A 17,040-nucleotide genomic window follows, 5' to 3' on the forward strand; every position below is an offset into this window, starting at 1 on the left:
CCAGAAAGGTCATGAGATGATTGTTCATCCCAGACTGTTTCTGAAGAAAAACATTTACAAAAGGACTGAAAAATGTTGAATCATAAGAGTTTCTTCCACTTTTCGGACTCCTGCTTTGGGGGGGAGATGATGCAGCAGGTGAGTGCTGCGCATGCGCCGTGGTAGTCACGACCCGCCGCCGCAGGAGGAGCAAACATGGCGATGAAGGCGCTCAGAGGGATGATGAACGGCGCCATGAACGAGCTCTCCTCGGCCGTGAGCGGCAGCAGGCCCGCCGCCGCCCCGGGCCCCGCCGGGACCGCCGCCCCCAGGGAGCACGCCGTGGCCGTGAGCCGCGACTACATCACGCAGCCGCGCCTGAGTGAGTCCGTCTCTCCGTGCCGGGAGCAGGTCCGTGAATGTACCGCCGCGGCGAACCGTGTATCAGCGGAGCACGCGGTGCCTTCACGGTCATCCGTAAACTAAAGTAGTTCTAAATTGAGATGATCAAAACGTAAAACAAAACACTACGGAGCTGATGGTAGCTCCTCCCACTCAGGTGACACGGACACAGGTGAGGCACGCAAACTAACAAGACAGAAATTTGACTTTTATTTGTATTTTTCCTTTTGTAGGAAGTTTCTGTCACATTTCGAATTTCCATCAACTTCAGATTTACAAGATCATCATTAGAATCGATTCCAATTTGTTCTGAATTAATTCATTATTGATTACACGTTTTCCCATGTAAGCAATCATGTAAGATAGACAGATTATTGCATTAATAAACCTTTGAAATCGAACAGAAAAGTAATTCAATTATTATTGAAAAGGCAAAAATCTACGTTTTGTCTAAACTGAAGCTGATCTTTGTAAACATGTACCAAAATGATTACATAGATGTTTTCAAACCCAGCTTTAGTCATTTTCTGGATTTCATTTTTGTTTTTTAAGGTTTGTTTTGTTTTGTTTGTGTTCATCCTTTGTGTTTAGTGTGAAGCCAGAGACATTAGAGAAATACAGACGTCATGACTGAGCATGCTCCATGACGTCATCAGGCTCCTGCTGCTGCAGGTGAACTGCAGAGAATCTGTGGATTTCCCAGAACCCTGAAGTGTCACATTGTGTGTTTGCGAGTGCTGCACACACACACACACACACACACGCACACGCACACGCACACACACACACACACACACACACACACACAGACAGCACACAAACATCAAACTGGTTTTGTGGTTTCTAGGTTTGTTTTTCAGACGTTTTGCTTTAATGATTTTCTGCGTTTTTTTTTGCTGCCTTCCATCTGTTTTTGCAGACTTTGTTGTTGTTTGTGTGTGGATTTTGTGGATTCTTCAGCTCAGTGTGTTTCTGTAGACGGTCTTGGACGTGTCATGCTGTCCTCAGTTGTGCAGTGAAGGTGTGTTGTGTTTGTGGGAATCCCGGCGTGACGCGTTCTGCTCTCTGCGCCTGCAGCCTATAAGACGGTGTCTGGGGTCAACGGGCCGCTGGTGATCCTGGATCAGGTGAAGGTAAGAAACCCGGATCGGAACTTTCCATCAAATTAATTCACGTTTTTGTTGTTCACACATTTTTCAGGCAAATATTTTATTTTGGGATGAAAATGACCGACTCTAAACATCGTCGTCGTCGTTCTGTTTCATAAATTGAGGAAATTAATTTGATATTAAACAAAACAGAAACACTTTTTTCATAGTTGTGTACAAAAGCTAAATATTACAATGAAGTATTGAAAGGCAATCGTAAAAGAAAAATAATAAACAAAAGTAAAGTAGAAAAATTATGAGGAAAAAGTCAAGATTTAAAAAAAAAGAGCTTTTAAAATGTTTAGTATTACCTGTTCACTGTTTTTGTAAATGAACAACTTTATTTGAATGAAATTGAAACTTTTATTTTGAAAACACACGACTTTCAATGAAATGAATTACTTACTAATTGAGTTAAATGTATTCAACCTATTTTCTTACGTCTATAAAACTCAATAATTGTTTATACAACTCAAATTTACATATTTATTTAACTAAATGTCATATTACTCCAATTCAATTAATCTTTTTTCCATCTTACTTAAGGATAATTCTTGAACTCTCATATGTCTAAGTTTGAGCCGGCAGATATTCTCATTTTTATAGAAATAAAAAAACAAAATACTGTTCATCGAGTGCATTCAATTATTGAAGTAACTTCCATCATTACCAGTACAGTACAATATGGTAGTGGTGCTATATAAACTCATCATCCTGTCCCTCCCTCTCACTCATGGTGCAGAGACATAAGCTTAGCAGGACAAAATAACTAGACAAAACACGGTAAAACAGCTAAACAACTAAACACATTTGGTCAAAAAGCCACACTTAAACCCAAATCCGTCCAGACAGGCAAAGGGAATGGTATCCCACAATCCCTTGCAGTGCCGATCTAACAGCAGCACCAAAGTTACACCTACTTCATTGAATTAATTTGAATGAAAGTAAAATAAATGTCTGATAACTACGTGTTATTTTTAAACTGACTTAACAAAAAAAAGGATTTTTAATTATCTTGACTGAAGCAAATAATTAAGTTAGATCAAAGTATAAAGTTTATTTTTCCAACATCCATATGTGGTCTTATCACCCTCTCACGGTGGAAAAAGTATTATCTGAGCTTCTTCATCCACTAAATCATCCTCAAATGGACACGCCATGCTGCTTCACCTCTCTGAAAACAAACTAACCTTCAACTAAACCTGCTCCAGACCAGGTTATGTTCAGAGCATGAGTTGCTATGGCAACTTGACCTACCCTGAAACATACCTCCATTTCTGGAACAGAAAGCTGAGGTTATCCACTTCCTTAGCCTCAAACTTACCGTGGGAGCTAGCAGAACCTGCTATCTGGAATACCCCCTGGTTTGATGTTTGGCCTCTCAGGTGTCCATCACTGTCACTGTTGTTTGGGTCAAAGTTCTTCATGTAGATTCTGCTGCAGAGACGTTCTTCTGCTGGCAGGAAGTGGGTCATGAAGCCTGGTGAAGGTTTCTACGGCCCGCCGGGCTTCTGCTGACAAATAAGTCCCTGAACGCCGCAGTTCTGGTTCTGGAATCGTCTCCGGTTCTGTTGTGCTGTGAGTTCTTTGCTGAACAGTTTCCCAGATACGCGGAGATCGTCCACCTCACCCTACCTGACGGGACCAGCAGGAGCGGGCAGGTTCTGGACGTGAACGGCTCCAAGGCTGTGGTGCAGGTACCACGATGGGAGATGTTCAGGTCCAATCTGGCCTCAGGTGGAGTACTCGTACTCCTGAGGATGACCACAAACTCTTCTTCATCTGCCCCCTGCAGGTTTTTGAGGGAACTGCAGGCATCGATGCCAAGAAGACCAGCTGTGAGTTCACGGGCGACATCCTGCGAACGCCGGTTTCTGAAGACATGCTGGGTACAGGTCCACATTAGCTGACTGGTACCGTCTGATCACCTGGATCAGGTGTGTTCGGCTCATCCAAACCTGGAACCACCGGATGCTCTCCTGCATCCGGTGGTTCCAGGAAAGCAGGATGCATGTTCAGAACTTGGAGGTGAAGAACAATCAGGACGGATCTGGATCGGATCTCTTGCAGATGATTGACAGGTTTGTGTGTCCGCAGGGCGGGTCTTTAACGGGTCGGGAAAACCCATCGACAGAGGACCCGCCGTCCTGGCCGAAGATTACCTGGACATCATGGGTGACTTGGATACTGTGGAGAAGCTGCTCGTCTGCTCTGTGGATGTTTCCGTGACAACCATCTCTGGTGTGTTTCCGTACAGGCCAGCCCATAAACCCTCAGTGTCGCATCTATCCAGAGGAGATGATCCAGACCGGAATCTCCGCCATCGACGGCATGAACAGCATAGCCAGAGGCCAGAAGATCCCCATCTTCTCTGCAGCGGGACTCCGCACAACGAGGCACACACTGACACACACACATTCACACTGACACACACACACACATTCACACTGACACACACACATTCACACTGACACACACACATTCACACTGACACACAAACATTCAAACGGACACACACACATTCACACGGACACACACACATTCACACGGACACACACACATTCACACGGACACACACACATTCACACTGACACACACACATTCACACTGACACAAACACATTCAAACTGACACACATACATTCACACTGACACACACACATTCACACGGACACACACACATTCACACTGACACACACACATTCAAACTGACAGACATACATTCACACGGACACACACACATTCACACTGACACACACACACATTCACACGGACACACACACATTCACACGGACACACACACATTCACACTGACACACACACATTCACACTGACACACACACATTGACACGGACACACACACATTCACACTGACACACACACACATTCACACTGACACACACACATTGACACGGACACACACACATTCACACTGACACACACACATTCAAACTGACACACATACATTCACACTGACACACATACATTCACACTGACACACACACATTCACACGGACACACACACATTCACACGGACACACACACATTCACACGGACACACACACACATTCACACTGACACACACACATTCACACTGACACACACACATTCAAACTGACACACACACATTCACACTGACACACACACATTCACACTGACACACACACATTCACACTGACACACACACATTCAAACTGACACACATACATTCACACTGACACACACACATTCACACTGACACACACACATTCAAACTGACACACACACATTCACACTGACACACACACATTCACACTGACACACACACATTGACACGGACACACACACATTCACACTGACACACACACACATTCACACTGACACACACACATTGACACGGACACACACACATTCACACTGACACACACACATTCAAACTGACACACATACATTCACACTGACACACATACATTCACACTGACACACACACATTCACACGGACACACACACATTCACACGGACACACACACATTCACACGGACACACACACACATTCACACGGACACACACACATTCACACGGACACACACACACATTCACACGGACACACACACATTCACACGGACACACACACACATTCACACTGACACACACACATTCACACTGACACACACACATTCAAACTGACACACATACATTCACACTGACACACATACATTCACACTGACACACACACATTCACACTGACACACACACATTCACACGGACACACACACATTCACACGGACACACACACATTCACACGGACACACACACATTCACACGGACACACATACATTCACACGGACACACACACATTCACACGGACACACACACATTCAAACGGACACACACACATTCACACTGACACACACACATTCACACGGACACACACACATTCACACGGACACACACACATTCAAACGGACACACACACATTCACACGGACACACACACATTCACACGGACACACACACATTCACACGGACACACACACATTCACACGGACACACACACATTCACACGGACACACACACATTCACACGGACACACATACATTCACACTGACACACACACATTCACACGGACACACACGGACACACACACATTCACACTGACACACACACACATTCACACTGACACACACACACATTCAGACTGACACACACACATTCACACTGGCACACACACACATTCACACCAACACACACTGACTGACACATACCAACACACATCACTCATTTGAGGGTTTTATCCATAAAATCTGAAAGTGACTGTAAACCCTCAGTCGTGTCTTCCAGGCTGCAGGTCCCACACCGTGCTGGTCAGCTGTCAGGGTTAAACCGCACATTTCTCAATCAGGGTTTTCTCTGAATGACTGGTTTTGTTGGAGTGTGGTTCTTTTATCTGGCTGAATGGACTCTGGTTCTGAAGATTTGTCTCCATCTGTCAGATCGCAGCTCAGATCTGTCGGCAGGCTGGTCTGGTGAAGAAGTCTAAGGACGTGATGGTCTACAGCGAGGACAACTTTGCCATCGTCTTTGCAGCTATGGGGGTGAGAAACCAAAGCGTGACACCGTCAGCCGGGGCTGTAACGGCCTATCATGAGAACAGACGGTCCCACTGATGCTCTGACACGGCAGCTGCGATGTAGCTTCGCCTCTAGCGGGCAAACTGAAGGATCTCTGCTCAACAGAGGGAAATGTGGTTGATGCCACGCAGAGTACATCAGAGAGAATCAGGGACCGGGTCAGTCTGGTCTGACTGAATCCAAACCCGGTTTAGGAAAACGGATTCTAGAGTTTTCACTGAAAGTTTGACCGTCAGGGACACTTGGAGGAATCAAACCCTGTTCCATCTTTAGTGCGACTGCAGGTCTGACAGCAGGCAAAAAAGCAAGTAAAGCATTAGTCAAATGACCCGTACGGGTTGTGTGGGTTTTTGGGTTGTCGGTCCGTGGAGGGCTTGGAGTAGAGCGGCTGCATCTTAAGGGGAGCTCAGGCGTGTCTTTCTGTTCCTTTGAGGCTCGTACGGCCGCCTCAAGGGACGTCAGGAAAATGGACCGTACCATTGTCAGACGGGCCGGGTCCACCTGTAGGGACAGCTGGGACGAAGGCGTGAACCAGCGTGTCGTCTGCGTACTGCTGTTGTTTAAGAGGGCAAAACGCTTTTGGAAAAAGTGTTTTTCGGACGTCTGACTCCGAATAAAAAGAAAAAAACGTCCTCAAAGAAGACAAGCGTTGCTTTCTGCAAAATGCTTGACTGAATGAGCTCCACCTGTGCGTTCACCGGTTTACCTCTCTGCAGGTCAACATGGAGACGGCTCGGTTCTTCAAGTCAGACTTTGAGGAGAACGGATCCATGGACAACGTCTGCCTGTTCCTAAACCTGGCCAATGACCCAACGTACGACCTTCGCCTGTTCTCTGACTCTTTGACCTTTTGTAACTATTTGGTCACTTTGATTATAGGGGGCGGGGTTATAAGAAGGTTTTGAAGTTTCTCTGTCCTCGTTGCAGTATTGAGCGGATCATCACCCCACGGCTGGCGCTGACGGCGGCGGAGTACCTAGCTTACCAGTGTGAGAAGCACGTGCTCGTCATCCTCACCGACATGAGTTCCTACGCGGAGGCGCTCCGAGAGGTCAGACCTGTACGCCTGCCTCCTCCAATACGGCTGCAGGAGGTGCACGTCACCTCTACCCCTCCCCCCAGGTGTCTGCAGCCAGAGAGGAGGTCCCGGGTCGCAGAGGTTTCCCCGGATACATGTACACAGACCTGGCAACCATCTATGAGAGGGCGGGCAGAGTTGAAGGGCGCAGCGGGTCCATCACCCAGATCCCCATCCTCACCATGCCCAACGACGGTAGGCGGGTCGCGGTCCACCCCCAGGAGATGGGGGTAGGTTTTCACTGTGCTGTCGCCTCTCAGACATCACCCACCCGATTCCTGACCTGACGGGGTACATCACAGAGGGGCAGATCTATGTGGACAGACAGCTTCACAACAGACAGGTAAGGAGGTCACATGTCCACCGACTGAAGACCTGGACCTGGACTCGAGGGACCAGAGCTCAGTTGTGTCCGTCTTTGGCCTCAGGTTCACTGAACGTGAATCCAGAGTTTGTGTCTCGTCACACTTGCTGATGTCGACTGAAAGACTTGGACTCGTGTGGTTTTAAGTTTAGGCTGAGAAAGTTCAGTTCTGATCAAGAACTCACTGGTCTGGACTCAAGTTTGGGTTGAATGATTTCCAGATTTATTTTAGTTTTGACCTTGCCTCCACATTTCCTTCCAGAACTACAAGCAAACCGCTGCACCTCCTCACCAAAGGCTGGCGCCAGCAGGGAGCAACTTCCCGTTTGACGATGTTCTCTGGTTTTCTTTCAGGGACTTCATTTTGTGTCATTTGCATTTGGAAGCTTTGACCTGAGCTGTTCTGAGGGATGGTTTTGATGTTCTCTGCACATGGTTGGCCTCAGAACAGGAACTCGAATTATTGCGTCTTGGACTTGTCTGTCTTGACTTTAGACTTGTTTTTGAGGTTTGGTCCTAAAGTCATCTAGTCTTACGTACCCTGCTGGGACGGCCACCTCAAGGGGCGTTATGAAAATGGAACGTACCCTTGTGGTGCATGTGGTAAGTGGATCTCGTGATATTCGCAAGGACAATGGAAGTCACACTTATGACATACAGGTGATGCTTTCGTGCGGTGACCTTACGCCTGTAGGATGTCCACACAAACCACACGAATGTGTGCTGCAACCTGTCGTCCATAGAAAAAATGTACATGAACATTTTCTCTCTACGGATTCACAGAGCGGTCTACAGGTTTGACCGTTCTCCGCCCCAGACGGCCCGTATCCACCCGGAAGGACAGCTGAGACGGAGGCTGAACTTCTCAGCTGTTCATTCCGTCTGATCAAGACGGAAGCAAAAGAACAGGCAGCTGTCATGTCATTGAGTTCTTGGTGTCCTCCTTCCGTCAGATCTATCCTCCCATCAACGTGCTGCCGTCTCTTTCTCGACTGATGAAGTCCGCCATCGGGGAGGGAATGACCCGCAAAGACCACGCAGATGTTTCCAACCAGCTGGTACGTAACCGATCTGTTCGGACCTTCACGACCCAACGTGCAGGAACGAAGCTGTGAATGATCCAAAAACTCAGTCTAGATCAGGAACTGAAAGGTGGCATCAAACTAGATCAAACCGCTTTGTACGAACCTGGTTCTGACTGGTTAAAGGGAGCGTCCTGAGGCCAAATCTGCCTAGCAACAGAACCTCCTCAGTTCATTTTGTGTGCTTGTGTGTGTCTGCATTTGTGCGTTTGCAGTACGCATGCTATGCTATCGGTAAGGACGTCCAGGCCATGAAGGCGGTGGTTGGAGAGGAGGCTCTGACTGCTGACGACCTGCTTTATCTGGAGTTCCTCAGCAAGTTTGAGAAGAACTTCATCTCCCAAGGTGCAGTGGGTGTTTTGATATGAGCTTGTTCATCCAACATGATGGAAGCAAAAGGCACATTCTCATTCATTAAAAAAGTTTGACCCCGCCCCCTCCTTCCCTGTAACCGTCTTCCAACTTCTTTACCCCCGTTTCTCCTTACTTGTACCCCTCCATCTCTAATGTCCACTCCCTCTATCTTCAGAAATGCACACAACTGTAACGACAAAGTGGAGCCTCGAATACAAAAGGGCTTTGTACAAATACACCCCCCCTCCGTGTCATAGGCTACATAACCTATCGTTACAGTTACAATAGGTAACTGTAACGTCTGTCCACCACTAGAGGGCGTCAGCTGAGCTGAAAGCACCTTTTGGCTAAATTAGCATCTCATTTCCCGTTTCCACATTTTCTTTTTGAGCTTCTAGCTTTGCTCTGCATTACTGAACTCCTGTTCATCTAAATGTACTTTTTGTTCATTTTGAATTTTAAATTTATACTTTATAATTATTCTGATCAGCCATGTTACAAATTCTTCTGTTTATTTCCCATTTTACAGATAATTCTGTTTTATTTTTTTAGCATTTCTTTCAATTATTTACAGGTTTTTAAACAATGCAATAGTTTTTTATTGAATTTTGTATTTTTGGCAGTTTATTGTTTCTTTTTTAGATCTCCTGAAGTTATTTTTCAGAAACTTTTCAGATTTTTTTCTAAATTTGTTTTAGCTTTATTGAACTCGTGTCGCTTGTTTTCATCTGTTTAACCCTTTTTTCTGAGTTTCTTTGGTGTTTATCATGTATTTTTTGTTCTTTTATTTTTTGTTCTATGCTTTTGCTGCTCTCGAACTTTGAAATGAAAAAATCTTCCATCGTTCCATCTTCCATGTCTTTTCACAGACTTAGAAATGTTTCTGTTTTTTTAAGACTGACTTTGATGGCCATCAGAAGGAAGTTTGACGTTGCCCGTCGTGTCCACAGGAGCCTACGAGAACAGGAGCGTGTTTGAGACTCTGGACGTGGGCTGGCAGCTGATGCGGATCTTCCCCAAAGAGATGCTGAAGAGGATTCCTCAGAGCACTTTGGCCCAGTTTTACCCGCGAGAAGCCAAACATTAGCCGGACGCTGCCGCTTCCGCTGGCGATGCCGCTGCCTCCTGCATCCATGCGTCGTGGTGTTATGATGCTGTTCCCATCGTGGACGCTTGTGGCTTTCATGTGGAAGCAGAAGGAGGCGGAGCTCTTGGTTAAGGGAGGAGTCAAAGGTTAGAGTCGTGATGCTGAGTCAGACGTTTGGAGGAACCGAGTCCGTTTCCCAGAGAGGATCCTGAATGCAGATGAAGGAGAGATGGAGGTGAAAAATGATGGGGCTGAGCCACAACAACACAACAACGACACAATAGCATATCTACACAACAACAACACATAAGCTGCTCAGACCCATCTTTCATCTTTCAGAGCTCCGGTTCCGAGTTTTCAGTCAGTTAGACGGTTAGAGTGGAAAAACTGGACCGAAACAGCCATCATTATGGGATGTAAACAGAGTAGAAAGGAAGCAACCGTGACGATGAGTCACAGCAGCTCTTTGAAATGTGATGCAGACTCCTTAAAACAACGTTTAAATTGACACACCTTGCTTCTCACTGTTTTCCCATCAATCTATACGTCATAAACACGTATCGGCGTACCTTAACAGCAGACGTGTCCTCAGTAACAACCTTGCAGCACGCCTCCATCAGACACACACACACCAAAGGAAACCGTGTTGATCCTGACGTTGAGACAGACGTTCAAGTTGGTCAGCCAAATATAGAGTTTAAATCAGTGAACTATCCTGACAAGGACTGCAAAGACCAGGACTTCCAGTATTCTTTGTGTCGTTGCTTTGCCCCGCCCTCTTAACTCCTGGCCAATGACTGAAGAGATCGTTAGTCACATGGTTTTGTTTACAAGCTTTAGTCTGAATGAGAAATCTCTGGTAGACGGCAGTCTGGATTCAGACCAAACACCAGGTGCAGGACTTGGTTTCCAGTCTGAATGCATTCTTGGATTCAACAGTTAAAGAAATGTGTGTGTGTGCTTCTGTGAGCCGCACACACACCCAAACACACACACTGAAACTGGAAATGGTCTGTTTGCAGAGGAAACTCTTCTCAGCAGCTGAGAAGGAGCAGGAGAAAACAGACGAATGTCGAGGAGAACTTCAGAACACAACCTGAGCTCATTCAGATCAGCTGATTCTGTTGGTTAGAGCAGAAAGAACAGAAACACTAAACGGTTTGTGAAGCTGGTCTCTGCTGCTGAGCAACCTTTGATGTTCCGTCTGCATGCGTCTGAATCGTTTGTGACTAATGAGAGTAAATTCTGTCAGAACTTCTGGATTCTTTGCTGATCTGCTGGATTATTTTTGTGTACATTCAGTAGTTGTGCGTCAGTGTTGGACTTCACATCCATTCCTGCTGGAGCTCTGCATGCAGACTGAAGATATCAACAAACTGCATGTGTGGTCTTTGAATGTTGGTGCCTCAACCATCATGTCTGTGAAATAAAAATTTGCTGACTCGTGACTTGTGATGATTTCTAACCAGCAGTTTTCTGCTGGTCAATAAAAACCTTTTCCTCCTTTTAGAAGAACAGTTTCAGTTTAATTGAACCTCAAACCTGCATGAAACGAGTCTGATGATGACCTCACAGCTGTGTCGTCTCAGGTAAAGGTCACTTGTAATGTGTGAGGCCACAGTTTACCTGTAGGTGGAAAGTCGTCATCTGAAATAAAGAGCAGAAGGTCATCAGCATACAGTGAGACTTTATGTTCTGTAGAGTTTCTCTGAATACCAGTTATGTCCTTACAGCCTCAGATCGCCGCAGCAAACGGCCCAATAGCCAGGTTGAAGAGCAACGGGCTCAGAAGGCACGCCTGGAGCGTTCCCCTGTGTAAATGAAAGGGTTTTGACTGTTGGGAGTTGGTGTGAATTGAAACGGTGGGACATGAGTTTGTATGTCTGTATGAGTCACAGTCAGCTGGGTCTTTACCCTTTTTAGCAATGAGGGTGATACAGGCCTCAGTAAAAGATTTGGGGAGAGATCCCAACCTGAAAGAGTCAGACAGCAAAAGACACAACTGTGGGGAAACTAAGGATGAAAACGTGGCAAGAAATTCTGTTGGAAACCCGTCAGGGCCTGGAGATTTGCCAGACAGCATAGAAGATAGAGCTGGTGTGATTTCAGAGTTAGATATGGACTCGTCTAGTGCCCTTCTAAGATCTGGTGGCACCGTTGGGATGATGTCTTGATCTACCTGGACCTCAGAGTTGTGAGTAAAGGTCCCTGAATGTGGTGTTTATTTGTAGATGGTCTAATGTTGTGCGACCGCATGGCCTGCGGATCTCAGGGATGCTCTGGCTCAGCGAAGTTGGTTGGCTAGCAGCTTGTTTGGTTTGTTACCATGGATATAGAACTGAGCCGTGTCTTTTAAAAGCATACGTTTAACTGAGTGAGTTAAGAGGAAGTCCAGTTTAGTTTGAAGTTCCGTTTGGGATCTTTGGTTTGGACATACTGTTCATCTATCTCTTTGATTCTACAGCTCAGATCCATGCGTTCTTTAGAAGATTTTGGTTTCAGATTAGCAGTGTAGGAGGTGAGGTTGGACGTCTCAGGGGAGGTATTGGTGGCGAGAAAAAGCGCGTTTTCTTTCTCCATGAGCTGCACAAAGTTGAACCGCCAGCATCAGCTGCTCTGTGGAATCACAGGGAGGGACAAACTCAGAACAAAGGGGGCGTGGTCTGAGATGACAATGCTCTGGTCAGAACAGGACTTCACCAGTGGTATTAGCAGGTATTCAATGAAAAAAGAATGAATCCTATATAATATTATGGACTTGTGAAAAGAACGAGTGGTCGCGATCTTATGGATGGAGAGTACGCCACACATCGCACACTCTGTAGTCTGATAGAAAGGCTTGAACGAGACCAGTTGGTTTACTTTTTGTGCTGGTTTTCTTTTTTCTGTGTTTTAAAATGTGTTTTTCTGCTTTTTTGTTCTTTTCTGTTCATCAACAGTGGAGGTTCTCGGCATAAAACCTCAATCTGTTTAATGAGGATCAAATTGGTCCTAAAAACACTTTCAATGAAAAAACTCTGCATGTTTTCTGCAGGAGGAATTGGTTCAACTTGACCTTCTGTTACAGAAGCGATGGAATTCAAACCAGCAGACAAAGGCTGGAAGAACTGAAGCTTTGCCTAAAATAAGTTGGAATTGAAGGTTGTTTTAACCCCTGATTATGTTCTTCCATGCTTTTTTTGAGTCCTGGATTAAATGGATTCGATGTGAATTAGTGCCATAAAGGGTGAAGGGGTGAAAAGGTCAAAGTTTAGCACCGTGGAAGACGTTCTTCTGATCTTTAGTTGTCCAGAATCAAAAGCAGCTCTTCTCGCAGTCCTGCAGACCACCACAGGGAGGCGCTGTTGGTCTGCGCTGGTCTGTCAGTGATGCTCTCAGGGGAGTTTGCCTGCAGCGCCTCGCAGAGGCCGGTGTGAAACACGAACTGCAGCAAAAGTGGTGGAGCAGTCATCACAAGCCGAGCGTGAGTGCTGGAGCGTGACGCTGCCGCCGAGGCGCTCCGACACTTTTCTCTCTGCATCTTTGTTAGAATCACCAGGAGGAACGCAACAGCTCGCTTTAACGCCATAATCTCATGAATGCATGCACGGCTAATGCCAGGGACAGGCTGTTATGAGGGGGATTATGTAATCCTGCTTTGGCTGAAGGGAGATGGAGTGATTGCATGAAAAATTCAATCTCCTATTAATGGAAAAGCTGGAGTTTTTATGCCACAGGTGTTCTGTGTGGAATACGATTCCCAGAGTTTCTGTTCCTCCTGTGTCGCTTCAGGATCTGTTGGTGTAACACCAGAAGCTGTTCCTGTTCACACGCCGGGAACTCTGGGATCTGGGTCTGGCTGGAGGTTCTCCTCACACAAGTGTTGCTGCGTCAGAAACACGCGAGTCAAGTTTGTGTCTCAGCACTTTTAATTTTTGGTTCCGGTGTTCCACCCTCGTTCTGACAGGTAGAGACGTCTTTTGACCTTTGAAAACTGTTTCTGCTCTGATAGTGTCTGAAACACACCGGCAGCTGAACAGAGTGAAATGTTGTGTGACCTGTGAAAGCAGCAAACGTGAATGTTTTATCACACCTGACAGTCCACTGAAACGACCTGCATCCAGGTGAGCTTAAGAAAACCTCGCTCATCCCTCCATCACTGGCCCTGGTTAAGACGCTTCTCACAAAGTTCAAAGGTCACATAGAAAACGACACGTGAGGACCGAAGGTCATATCAACCATTATTCAATACAGTCAAGAAAAACCGATTGGATTGAACAGAACTGAAGTGGATCATCCTGATCTAAAGTGGATCATCATGATCTGAAGTGGATCATCATGATCGGAAGTGGATCATCCTGATCTGAAGTGGATCATCCTGATCTGAAGTGGATCATCCTGATCTGAAGTGGATCATCCTGATCTAAAGTGGATCATCCTGATCTAAAGTGGATCATCATGATCTGAAGTGGATCATCATGATCTGAAGTGGATCATCCTGATCTAAAGTGGATCATCCTGATCTGAAGTGGATCATCCTGATCTGAAGTGGATCATCCTGATCTAAAGTGGATCATCCTGATCTAAAGTGGATCATCCTGATCTAAAGTGGATCATCCTGATCTAAAGTGGATCATCCTGATCTGAAGTGGATCATCCTGATCTAAAGTGGATCATCCTGATCTGAAGTGGATCATCCTGATCTAAAGTGGATCATCCTGATCTGAAATGGATCATCCTGATCGGAAGTGGATCATCCTGATCGGAAGTGGATCATCCTGATCTGAAGTGGATCATCCTGATCTAAAGTGGATCATCCTGATCGGAAGTGGATCATCCTGATCGGAAGTGGATCATCCTGATCTGAAGTGGATCATCCTGATCTAAAGTGGATCATCCTGATCTAAAGTGGATCATCCTGATCTGAAGTGGATCATCCTGATCTAAAGTGGATCATCCTGATCTAAAGTGGATCATCCTGATCTGAAGTGGATCATCCTGATCGGAAGTGGATCATCCTGATCTGAAGTGGATCATCCTGATCTGAAGTGGATCATCTTGATCGGAAGTGGATCATCTTGATCGGAAGTGGATCATCCTGATCGGAAGTGGATCATCCTGATCTGAAGTGGATCATCCTGATCTAAAGTGGATCATCCTGATCTAAAGTGGATCATCCTGATCTATAGTGGATCATCCTGATCTGAAGTGGATCGTCCTGATCTGAACTGTAATCTACACTATGGTGGATCATCCTGATTGAGTCTGGGAGAACCAAAGCTCCTCTCTTTGTGTGCCGTCTTCATTCAAAGTGAACCAGAAACATCCAAACAGCAGAATGTGGAGCTGGAAGCGGTTTCAGAATAGGAATTTGACAAACAGATTTATTTTGATCAAATCTGGTTCAATCTGAACTGGAAGGGATTTAGTAGTTCAGCAGTGACAGGAACAGGTCATGTTTCCATCAGCTTTGATCTGTTTGAACTTCCTCAGATTCCAGGTCAGACGTTTGCTCACCTGGACGGACAGACTGAAACATTCAGAGGAGGTCGTTCCCCTGAACATTTGGGAACTTTCCTCTCAATCAGAGCCGATTTTCAGCCTCAGAGGGTGGGCTGGTGAGGTTTCCATGTTGGACTCATCCTGTTGAACCGTCATAACTCAGATTTACCAGAGAAGTCTGTGCAGTAAAAGAATTTCAGGCCTAAAAAAATCCCCCTGAATCCGACATTTCCCGAGACACCAGCCCCGGACAGCTGTCAGAGCCCCTGAAGGGAGATGAATGCCTCAGCGTTCTGCTGGGATTTATGTCTGAGCGCGGCTGTCTGCCGCTGCTACCCGCCGTCCTCCTGTCTGAGAGGATGCTGGGAAAAAAAACAAATCTTGGTCAAAAACAGCAGAAAGTGTCACAGATGTCAGGATCTGCTCCAAATGAATCTTTGACTTCTTCACTGAGAGTCTGTTCATGTTTCACTGCCTCATAGAGACCCCCCCCCACACACACACACACCGCCCCTTCTGACACTATAAAAACAAAAGTCATTTCAGGATGTCATCAGCATAAATGTATCGGTTTCTGCAGAAGGTTCTGTTCTGAATCCACCTGATCCAGGTGATCAGCACTAACTGGGAAAAGACATAGCTGAAAGACCAGCAGGATAGTGGATCTAGAGCCGTGGTCTCTGACCTGTTCTGCACCACATGGATCAGTTTAATGCCAAACAGAATTTTCATGGACCTGGTTCACGTAGAATGAGTTGGATGGACTTGGTAGAGCATCTTAAACAGTCTGGATCAAGAATTTTATGGTGAGGGTTAGCTTGCCAAAGCTCTGCTCGTGTGATTCTAACTTTGAGCCTCGTTTGTTGTTTCTCCGTCTGGATCGTCAGACCTTCCTGTCTGCTTTATGTTCACATCTTCTCCAATTCTGAGCTCCAGAGATGTCAGATCTGGTTTAAATGTTCTCTGGAAGAAAGTGTTCAAGACAAGCCTGGTGGAGAAAACGGCAAACATCTTCAAAAATAAAAGACCTGTTATGTTTATTCTTGTTGTTGTTACCATAGCAACAGTTGGTCTGTTTTTGTCCCAGGCCAGGCCTGATCCCCCCATCCCTGATGGGAGGATTATTATTATGCCATCTTATTTGTTTACATTTACTTTGTTTGTATATGATTCTATTTTTTATGATTACAATGCTGCCATGCTAACACACGTGTGGGATCAATAAAGTATTTCTGATTCTGAAGGTAGCTGCTGTTAGAGGATGCAGAAGTTAGACGGAGGAAGCTGATTGGCTGTAGAGACCCCTCAAGGGAAACGCCCAAAGGAAGAGAAGAAGAAGAAGATGCTGATCCAGAACAAACCTGAAGTTAGGAACTGCAGTGATTTTAGAAGTTGAAACATGAATCCCAGAAAACGCGGTCATTTCGGGAAACTGGGATCTGTGTGACACGGATGGA

At 45.8% G+C, this 17,040-nt stretch overlaps 1 protein-coding gene across 1 annotated transcript; it reads left to right on the plus strand.

Annotated features, from left to right (window-relative positions):
* Positions 1-84: 84 nt before the first annotated feature.
* atp6v1b2 (ATPase H+ transporting V1 subunit B2) lies at positions 85-11,611 on the plus strand. Its single transcript, XM_023960721.2, is given in 15 exon segments — positions 85-361; positions 1,459-1,514; positions 3,128-3,226; positions 3,325-3,418; positions 3,627-3,704; positions 3,787-3,909; positions 3,912-3,925; positions 6,000-6,101; positions 6,854-6,951; positions 7,065-7,188; positions 7,260-7,410; positions 7,476-7,558; positions 8,533-8,637; positions 8,877-9,006; positions 9,966-11,611. Coding segments are annotated over 15 exon segments (1,560 nt in total). The 5' UTR covers positions 85-195; the 3' UTR covers positions 10,103-11,611.
* The last annotated feature ends 5,429 nt before the right edge of the window (positions 11,612-17,040 follow it).

This window comes from Oryzias latipes, chromosome 12 (assembly GCF_053564925.1).
Source record: "Oryzias latipes strain Hd-rR chromosome 12, Olatipes_Hd-rR_3.1".
NCBI lineage: Eukaryota > Metazoa > Chordata > Actinopteri > Beloniformes > Adrianichthyidae > Oryzias > Oryzias latipes.